We start from the raw sequence: 10,572 nt of genomic DNA on the forward strand, positions 1-10,572 counted from the left end.
TGCAGTAGACTCAAATTCTAAATAGAATTGAGTATGGCTATGTCAGGCTAAAAAGTTGTGTGCGTGAACACATGGCATGTTGGTGGTGCTAGATCGCTCGAGGTGCAGACATGAAACTTGGTAAAAAGAATCATGGGACTGTCCCGTATCAGTGTGCCAAATTTCACAACTTTTTACCAGACGGTTCTATGGGCTGCCATAGTCTCCCATGGGGAAGGAAAGGTAACAAGAAAAGTAAGAAACACATCACAGTTAGATGTTCAATTTGTGCAAGACGTCAATAGCCTTATGTAAAGGCTCTACAGAGAAGAACTGGATATACTGGGCGGATTGTAGGGCGGTGGTAGTGTACGTAGGGCGGTGGTAGTGTAGTGGTTAAGGAGCTGGGCTAGCGTGCAGCAGCCTGAAAGTTGTGGGTTCATTTCCCAGCTTCCACCGTTGTGCTCTTGAGCAACGCACTTAACCCCAAGTTGCTCCGGGGACAATGTGATCCCTTGTAATATAGCTGACATATACAAGGATACAAGGATACAAGGAAGTTTATTGTCACATGCATATAGTTACTGGAAGTAAGAAATGCAGTGAAATTATGTCTGGTGTCAGCCTATTTGTGCAAAGTGGGGGTAAAAAAGTGCAGTAGAAGAGGGGTTTAGTAGATTAAGTGGCAAGGGCTGCATAAGAAAGGTGAGGGGAGGATAGGGGGGGGAGAGGGGGGGCACCAACAAGGAGCACCCAAGAGCAACAGGGCAAGGGAAAACTCCCTTACCAAGGAAGAAATCTTGGGCAGATCCACGGCTCAAGGGGCTAACCCAACTGCCAGGGGTCTTGGTGTGTGTGTTGGGGGATGACAGGGGAGATGTGATAGTGTGCTGTGTATGTGGGGGAGAGGGCAGTGTGCAATATGTGTGTTGGAGAAGCTTCCCTCATGAGACAATGTGCTGTGTATTGGGGCAACAGTGTGCTGTAAGTATGTTGGGGATGTGTGTTGGAGAAGCTTCCTGATGAAATAATGTGCTGTGTATGTAGGGGAGGGGGGGGCAACAGTGTGCTGTAAGTATGTTGGGGATGTGTGTTGGAGAAGCTTCCTGATGAAATAATGTGCTGTGTATGTAGGGGGGGGGGGGGCAGTGTACTGCAAGTATGGTGAAGGGACTTACTATTGCAAGCAGAGTACTGTATGTATGATGTATGTGAGTGATGAAGATGTGTGTGTGGGCGGGGGCAACAGTGTGCTGTGGGTATGTTGGGGATGTGTGTTGGGAAGCTTCCCTGATGAAATAATGTGCTGTGTAGGGGGAGAGGGGGGGGGGGCAATGTACTGCAAGTATGGTGAAGGGACTTACTATTGCAAGCAGAGTACTGTATGTATGATGTATGTGAGTGATGAAGATGTGTGTGTGGGGGGGGGCAACAGTGTGCTGTAAGGCATGTTGGGGATGTGTGTTGGAGAAGCTTCCCTGATGAAATAATGTGCTGTGTATGTAGGGGAGAGGGGGGGGGGCAAATGTACTGCAAGTATGGTGAAGGGACTTACTATTGCAAGCAGAGTACTGTATGTATGATGTATGTGAGTGATGAAGATGTGTGTGGGTGGAGGGGAGTGTAGCAGTGACTGTGTGTGTGTGTGTGTGTAGTGTGCGTGTGGGTAGGTGGGGGCAGTGTGCTGTGGGTATGTAGAGGATGTGTGTTGGAGAAGATCCTGAAGACAATGTGCTGTGTATGTAGGGAGGGGGGGCAGTGTGCAGCAAGTAGAGGAGGCTTACTGTAGCAAGCAGTGTGCTGTATGTATGTGAGGTGATGACAGTGATGATGTTAATGTGTTTGTTTTTTGTGGGGGTGTTGGGGATGGGGGTGGGGTGGGGGTGGGGGGGGGGCAGAAAGGCTAGGCAATCAAGGACATGGGTAGATGGAGGAGAAATCAAAAATAATAAATAAAAGTTCTATGGAGATGTGCAAAAGTTGGAGAAAGTCAGATATGTGTGTGTGTGTGTGTGTGTGTGTGTGTGTTTTGACGTGTGATGAAATAAGAAAATAATAAAAGGTCTATAGCATAGGGTGAGGGATGTAAAAGTGCTAAAAGTCTTGTAGGTGTGTGTGTGGGGGGGGGGGGCATGAGTGCTGAGGAGTGAATGAGTGCAAAGTCAGTATAGTGTGAGTTCAGAGTTGGGAAATGTATGTAAGTCACTTTGGTCAAGAAGTGTCTTCTAAATGTAATGTAATGTAATGTAATGTACTGCTAAACGGCATTTGGGCAGTAAATGACTCTAAATTTAATCTTTATCTAAAATAATAAATAGAGGGAGAGAAAACATCTTTTAAAAATAAAGAATAAAATGACAATTACATTACGGTGAAATTGCCGATTTAAGCCACGTTTCCACAATGACTTTGTTTTCTGCTACCCATTTGATGTTGGCCTGTGTTCTCTCAATAGACTGCTCCACAGCCAGGGTGCCTGATCCAAAGCCCACATCGGCGTAGTCCTGCTTGAACTGCTGGAGCTGTAAACGGCAAGATAGGAGAGCAAAGATAGCTCAATTACAACCAATATAATTACATGGAATGTGATGTTTGTGTGCGTGCGTGCGTGCGTGTGTGTGTGTGCGCGCGCGTGTATGTGTGTGTGTGAAGATCAGTGAGTTCTTCCTCTTAGAAAACCTCCTCTGTAAATTCTAGACTGACGTTCTTGCATAAATTAAATAATTAAAGTAATGAAATGGATGCTCATGAAAAATTATTTTCAGAATTTGGTTGTTGGTTGAGTTTAACCTAATTGCCACTAGAGGGCGACAAACTAGCATTTGAAACATCTGAACATCTTCACCTTTTGCTGTTCTTTATGCTCGCACCTTTTTTATGCATTTAATCTCCCCTAGTCCACTTTTATGTTAACCCTCAGTATCTTTTCACTTAAAGTCATTGTCATTGCTGTAACCAATGACATCTGCCTGGCCTGGTTCCTCTGATATCCATACAGGTGAGAGTCCAGTTTGAGACCACCACTCTAATCATTATGCTTAAGCAAAAAAACAACGCCGCTTAGCTGTTCTAAAATCAGTCCAACCTACAGACTCAAGTGGTTTATTGCTTTTCTATAACGGTTACTACATATAACTGGCAAGATTTCATAAAATAAAGGCACAGCAACAAAAAATGTAATGATTTATTCATAGATAATCATTCTTCTGCCAAGAAATATATTTCATCTATCAGAATGGTTGCCCAGCAACTCTAACTTTTCTATCAATTTGTGGTGTCAGACCAATATAGAATAATAGACTTGACTTGACTTGATCATACACTGATCAGTTTTTCTAGCTATGTGCTCTTTTTACTTCTGGTAGTAGAGGCAAGTTACAAGTCATTGATTACCTGTTTCAGTTCAAATTCTGTAGAAAATCTTTTGGTCACACCATTGATTAGATTTGAGAAAGAGAAAGATCCACCTCCATACCTGAAACATGGCAAGAGAAGTTAGAAAAACTTTCATAATCTCGCTATCCAAGTCTAAATTTTACATCTGAATGTTAAAACATCAAATGGGAACATCCTTTTTTGATATAAACTCATTTGTACTCACTCATTGAAAATGTACACCCAGTTTGCTCTCATGAAGTCCCAAGCCAGAGGTTGGCCCACCACATTATTGGCAATGTAGACAATAGTAGAAGTAGCATCCTGTTTCCGAATCATGTCTGGTTTCAAGGTGTACTCCAGGTACCTAGAGAGTAAATACTCCATTAAAACCTGCTCACTGGTTACACACTCCACCAGCGGCAATGGCACTGCAGTAGACTACAGAACCATGTCTGGTTTCAAGGTGTACTCCAGGTACCTAGAGAGTAAATACTCCATTAAAACCTGCTCACTGAATCATGTCTGGTTTCAAGGTGTACTCCAGGTACCTAGAGAGTAAATATACACTCAGTATTAAAACACACTCAGAAAAATGCATAGTTGAGATTGAGGTAAGATTATATGTAGCAGACACTTTTATACAAAGTATATGACTGATATAACTTCTACAATGATATACTTGATATAACATCTAAAATGATAAATACCTGATATAACATCTGCATACTTGATATAACATCTACATGATTCATACTTGATATAACACTTACATAATATACTTGATACGACAACTGCAATGTTTTAGTTTATGGATTATATCAGAGTATGTTTACAGAGAACACAGAGACATTTATGACCCTCTGTATGCCAGCAGAATGGGACCCTAGAGCATGTAGGCTAGCATGTAGCCTACTCTAGGCCAAAGTCACATGAGGGGACTCCAAGGTCACAGGAGGGGACCTCACCTGTTCAGGAGCCAAGGCTGTGAAGCGCAGGCTAGGGCAGCCCTGAGCTTGTCCTGCTCGATGGCGATGGTTGCCTCTTTAAACATCTTCCAGCCATGGTCCCATTCTTTCACTCCACCAGCGGCAATGGCACTGCAGTAGACTACAGACCGTAGGTTGGGATGGATCCTGTTGAGGGTTAAAGTTACAGAAGTTAAGAGGTCACCAAGATCTTCTCAGCATGCGTCCCTATGAGAGAGTACTGCATTGTTGCACCAAGGCCCATCTTAGCTAGGCTTCATCTTTATCAACAGGTGTATGAGTATACAGTTAAGTGTTTTTTTTGCACTTGCTTTTCAAACAGCAAGGACAATTATGGAAGTCTTTGATTTTATCATTTTCATCCCTCACAAAGCTTTTATATTTCTTGTACCATCACAAGTATATATTGCTTTTATGTCCATTCAAAACAAATCAAAGCAAAATAAAAAGCGAAAGGCTTGTAGGACTTACGGGTTGTTCTGTGTGTTGTTCATCCAGCTACCGTACCATTTAGTGACCAGGTCAGTGCATGCTTCAATCCCTGTGCTACAGGCCATCCTCAGAGCATTCACCTGGTTGTACCTGTGGAAGCCAACCGACAGCAATCAGCCTAACTTGGGGTAACTGAACTCTTTCTAATATTTCACACTTCACATTTATTCCACTTATTCCACAGTCACTGACTGGCAGAACACCTACTGGTCAGTGTGCCGTTCTGGTACTTTGGTCCAGTCCGCAGTGATGTCCTTGTAGTGGTTAAAGAGGGGCTCCACTTGTTTCATGATATACGTCTGTCATGAGGGCAGAGCAGAACACCAGTCAACCATCGGTAAACGAAATTGAACAAAACGAAGGGGCAGATGTGTAATGGCACTTTCAGATATGGGTTCAGTGTAAATTAGTAGTTGGCTCAGCGTGCCAAGGTCAAAGGTCAAGATTTTCACTGCAACCCACACGTGGCCTTGCTGAGTGGCGTACTGAGGGACTGGATGACCAGTAGTACAGTAGATTAAAGGGACTGACCTGCAGGAGGCCGTAGATCTCCGTGCGATCGAACATCAGGTAGAAGAAGTCCAGGTTGTCCAGAGCAGACTCCCATGGCATATACTCTCTCTCATTGTTCAAATACTTGGTCATCTCCAGAGGTAGTGTTGTTGGCACGAGTTTCGCTCTTCAAATATTAAAGAAAACAAATACATTGTTGAAAATCTATTTATTTAAGCATGTGCATTGAATTCAAAATTCTGAGGAACAACTTACTGAGGAATATGAATTGTATTCATAATTAAACACACACACACACACATGCACACACACACACACACACACACACACACACACACACACATGCACACTGTATCACTAAACCACTCACCTTGCTAGATTAAAAGCATCATCGATAAGTTGGGCTCTATTGATCACTGGAATAAGCTGGACAAGAAGCAGATGAGATGTTGTTTATTTCAGTATTTCCTGCAGACTGTGTCTGATATCCAGTTTTCTATATGCTATTTAACCACTTACTTCATGAGCCATTGTGAGTTGATTCTGAAGCCTCGCATAATTTGCATCATCGTATTTGACTCTGTAGTATCCTGCCACATTGAGGTTGGCCAGCACCCACTGATCAGCGCTAGTTGTCTTAAGGTCATTATTCAAATCTGGGAGTCATGAAGAAAGAAAATGTATTATTCATCCTGTATTTCATGCCAGTGGCTTTTGTGTTTATTAATAGGGCAACACAAAATGGCAGATTGTACCTGATTTTTCCAGCAGCCAAAAGTCTGCACCTTTCACAGAGTTCTTCTGCCATGTAATGGGCACATACCATGTATAACTGTGAGACAAGAGAGACACGGTCACAAATCAAATATCTTTGAATGCAAGTCATTATTGTGATCAACCACTGAATCACATACTTGAACTCAGACGGCCTGTCCACAACAGAGTCAGGGTCCAGCAGGAAGTGTTGTTGGGTTACAGTTCCAGTGGCGGTATCTATGGAGACCACAGGGAAGCCCATCTGGAGGACCCAGCGGTTCATGATGTCATGGACTGTTGCTGGCAACTTGGTTCCAGTCTTCTCAGCGGCCTGCGGAACAACAAACGTCTTTCAGAGCTGACAGTGGGAGGAACCATAAAGATCTCTACAGAACACATCATCACACAATCAGCTAGAGCTCTGCTTCCTCTGTGGGGGTGAACACTGCTCTGCCTAAACTATTATATGTCTTTCCCAGGACAGAACAGAAATTACAAGGAATCACCAAGGCAACACACCCAAAAACAATCATCAACACACCAAAAAACAAGCCACTCATTATGTCACATTTATTTTTTTCTGATGGAAATTCCATTCCTTCTAAAATATCATAAAACGCTATAGCAAGCTGTATGAGCATATAGTTAAGCTTCACTATGAATTGTCTCCTTGAGTTTCCAAATAGCAATGCACTTACTGCTTGCAGGTGGTTCCACAGGTCAGTGTAGACAGTGTTACTGAAGGCAAACTGGTTCAGGTACGTCTGTAGGAACAAGAAGGTGGAGATGAGGGATTTCAGAGACCTCAAGCATGTATACCAACAGAATGATGCTAGATTCTAACAGCAGCACTATAATAATCCAGCGCTATAATAATGAAGGGATACCTACACTCAGTCCTATTACAAAGACATCTTCAGAGAGGAAGTTGGATAGCATTCTTAGAACAGAAGCCCCCTGTAAACAATAAACACACAACATACAATGCATACGAATGTAGTCACAGTTCGCAGATATAATGAATGTGTGTGTGTGTGTGTGTTTGTGTGTGTGGGTGTGGGTGTGGGTCTGTCTGTATGTGTGTGTGTGTGTGTGTGTGTGTGTGATTACCTTGCTATAGGAGATGGCATCAAAGAGTTCACTGATCTGCTCAGGTCTTTGGATCTCCTCCTCTTTGGAGGACAAGGGATGAGAGGAGGCCAGGGCGTCCACTGCAAACACTCTGTGCACGTCTCCCAGGACAATCAGGTCTTTCTGTAAATGGAAAGGGACAAACTGAAGCAATACACACGTTCTTTCCGTAAACGTACGGATGTCAGTAGATAAAGGCATCCCATAATTTGGTTATTGGTGCCAGTCAGCCATTTGGGCAGAATGTAATGTATTCATATAAACTCTTGTAAATTGTGTGTTAAGACTTGTTCATAAGAGCTTGAAGAGACTCTTAAAGGAAGCAAGAATACGTACAACGCCCCACGCTGGCTCTGCGTAGTCGGCGCCCAGATACTCCACATAAGACGCAAAGCCTTCATTTAACCAGAGGTCATTCCACCACTTCAGGGTCACAAGGTTTCCAAACCACTGCAAGTCAAGGAAAGTCAAGTCACTTTTATTTATGTAGGAGAAGCATTAAATGTTGTTAGTGTGTGTGTGTGTGTGTGTGTGTGTGTGTGTGTGTGTGTGTGTGTGTGTGTGTGTGTGTGTGAGCGAGCTGTCCCCTGAAAGGTTCTATTTCAAGTACACCAGACTGTGAAATAAGCAACACACCATGTGTGCGAGCTCGTGCGCTATGATGGTGGCAATCCTCTCCTTGTTGCCGTTGGAAGACACGTCGGGGTCGTAGAGCAGGGCCGTCTCCCTGTAGGTGATCAGGCCCCAGTTCTCCATGGCTCCGGCGTTAAAGTCGGGCAGGGCAATCTGGTCTACGAGACAACATTCAACAAGAGTTTAGATGATGACTGAATGCATGACAAGAACTTAGAGCAGAGCAGATGATATCACACATTCAAGAAAATCAAAACAAGAATACATTCAAAAATAGCGAGACTGTAGTAGCCTGGTTGACTACTGCGTTTTAGCAGGTTTATATTATAAGAGGCTCTGGAAAGGTAAGGTATTTTGGCTCTGTTCCAAAGGGAAAAAATGTCTGACATTAAAGATACTGTATCTATCACAGCAGCGAGGCAGCAAGGTGATGCCTTCTGTTTAACTGTTCAGTAGAACAATTGCTCTACTGTCGACTGTGTAATTACAACTCATAGTATCTATTAACCTTGCCGTGGTTAAAGTATGTACTTCAGAAAGTCTTCATGTAGGTAGCTTTGCTAAATGTAACTTTTTTGAGTGCTTTGGTTGAGTTCTCACCTGACTTTTTCAGTGGGTAAGTAGCATTGTAATATGTCTCGAAGAATTTGAGGATGGGTCCGGTCACGTTAAGGGCATACTCGCCTTGTCCTGCTGCAATGGCCTTTCTGCGTGCAAAGATACGGATCTGAAAGAGCACAGAGGGATTCAGTCAGATCTGGGGATACTGCTTTACAGAGTAGAAACTACACAGTCACATGTAGATGAACTCTGGAAACATACATTCACCTGGCAACTTCATAAGCATGCAGAAGATAAATGCAACATTCAACTGGCAATTTCATTTCATAAGCATACAGAAAATAAATGCAAGTTTACCGAAACATCTCCTTCCATTGCTTGTATATAATCATAATCACTGACAATGAATGCCAGCAAGTAAGTTGACATTTTTGGTGTTGGGGCAAATTTAGTCCTGGTAACCTCCATTTTATCAATAGTCACGTTCACAGTCTCTGAAAAAATAATTAATATGCCTTTTGAAAGTATAGTCATCCAAAGTCACAGTATGAAATATTGCAGAGTATGCAGTTAATTTCATATGTAAGGTCAAAGGAGGCCCCAATGAGGTATAGACAGTAAATGATCAAACAGTAATAAAAACACCATTGCTTCTCTACTTGATTTCCCCTATGTATCAGAGCTAAAAAATCTCTTTGGACAGGGGAATTCTCCATAGCTGTGCAGTCAGTGTGTTAACACACACACAGCTTCAACACTAACCGATGTCCATGCCGTTAGACAAGCCCACAGTGCCCCGTGGGTGGATGAGGGTGATGTTGAAGATGGCCTTCATGGCCGGCTCATCAAAGCACGGGAAGGCTTTCCTTGCATCGGTGGGTTGCATCTGAGTCGTAGCCACCACCCTGATCGGTACAGAAAAGGCACAGTGGTCACTCACATTCAACATGCAGACAAGTTTCAGAACGTTTCAGTCACTGACACAGTGAGTAAACCATTCATAGGAGATTAAACATTCTCTTCATTGTTGAAATAATGTAAATGGACCAGTCTTGGAGAAAATAGAATGAACAAGCTACAATAAATATGTACATATAGTACATGCATACAAATTACGCATATCAGAATCAGAAAAAAAGACATTTTATTCACTAAGTAATGGTAGTGAAGGGAATTTCTTCTTGTGTTGGTAAATTAACATTATCTGTTCATATAATCTGTGAAATTAACTGTAGATTAAGTGAGCTGCACTGTAATAACTTCTGATAGTGAACTTACTTCTCCACGCCATCCTCCATGTAAACGCTCCTGTAGAAGCCACCCAGGTCATCTGCCAGCTCCCCTGTGAAATCAGTACGCAGCACGTAGCGCTGGCCGACCTTCAGATTACCGTTCAGTTTGACCACCAGGTACTGAGTCCGCACCTCCAGCCAGGTGTCTGTGATGGCTGGGGGCATTGAGCCGTCCTCGGCGGTCAGCGTGGCTAGCTTGCTGTTGCCATTCACCGTGAGGTTGAGCTTGTTGGAGTGGATGAGGATGAGGTCGGTCTCCTTCACACACCTGAAGGTGACCTCAGAGTCGCCGGTGAAGATGTACAGGCCGACTGAGTTTTCCGTCAGCCGCGGCCACAGGGTGACCTCGTAGCTGTCCGGCAGTATGGAGTCCGGCAGCCGGTACTGGTGCCACGGCTCATTGAGGGCTGGGGTGGTGACAGGTACGCCGGTGGTGGTGGTGGTGGTGGGGTTTACCTCAACATTCTTGGACTTCTCCTGGCTGTAGGCAACGGACAGGACAATGATGGTGGCCACGGCCCCAGCGCCCAGGATGATGCCTACTACCCCGACCGCCTTGCTGATGAAGAACCCTTTCGCTGCCATGGCTTACTGCTGAAGCCGAGAAGGACAAGAGGAGGCAGCTGGTAGCTTCTCACATATTTATACCATACGTGACTAGTTTCCCCTCCCATCACAACTAATGGCTAACTATTAACACGAGGGTAGGTTGGGGGTTGGGAGGGTGACCTTTGTGTACAAGAAAGGATCTCTCACAGGTCAATGATTTCAAAGCAATGACAAAATAACATTTACAGGACAAAGCTATTGGTGTTGTGACAGAGCACTTAAACATATTAGAGGTAAGATCA

The 10,572-nt window shown here is 43.7% G+C and overlaps 1 protein-coding gene across 2 annotated transcripts; it reads right to left on the reverse strand.

Moving 5' to 3' along the window:
- Positions 1-463: 463 nt before the first annotated feature.
- On the reverse strand, positions 464-10,326 carry anpepb.1 (alanyl (membrane) aminopeptidase b, tandem duplicate 1). Of its 2 annotated transcripts, XM_048257297.1 has the most exons (21): positions 9,708-10,326; positions 9,192-9,334; positions 8,787-8,923; positions 8,469-8,595; positions 7,872-8,026; positions 7,572-7,685; positions 7,215-7,358; positions 6,996-7,061; positions 6,803-6,868; positions 6,263-6,435; positions 6,104-6,180; positions 5,868-6,004; positions 5,719-5,774; positions 5,367-5,514; positions 5,043-5,134; positions 4,815-4,925; positions 4,323-4,490; positions 3,581-3,721; positions 3,373-3,454; positions 2,345-2,501; positions 464-505 (listed from the first exon to the last, which is right to left on the reverse strand). In XM_048257297.1, exons 1-20 carry the CDS (start codon positions 10,304-10,306, stop codon positions 2,346-2,348), a joined length of 2,892 nt encoding a protein of 963 aa, XP_048113254.1. In that variant the 5' UTR covers positions 10,307-10,326; the 3' UTR covers positions 464-505; position 2,345. The 2 variants fall into 2 exon arrangements, with proteins under 2 accessions (XP_048113254.1, XP_048113255.1); XM_048257298.1 differs by lacking the exons at positions 464-505; positions 2,345-2,501; positions 3,373-3,454; positions 3,581-3,721 and adding an exon at positions 3,802-3,905.
- Positions 10,327-10,572: the final 246 nt, after the last annotated feature.

The sequence above is a fragment of the Alosa alosa genome, chromosome 11 (genome assembly GCF_017589495.1).
Source record: "Alosa alosa isolate M-15738 ecotype Scorff River chromosome 11, AALO_Geno_1.1, whole genome shotgun sequence".
NCBI classification, from domain to species: Eukaryota; Metazoa; Chordata; class Actinopteri; order Clupeiformes; family Clupeidae; genus Alosa; species Alosa alosa.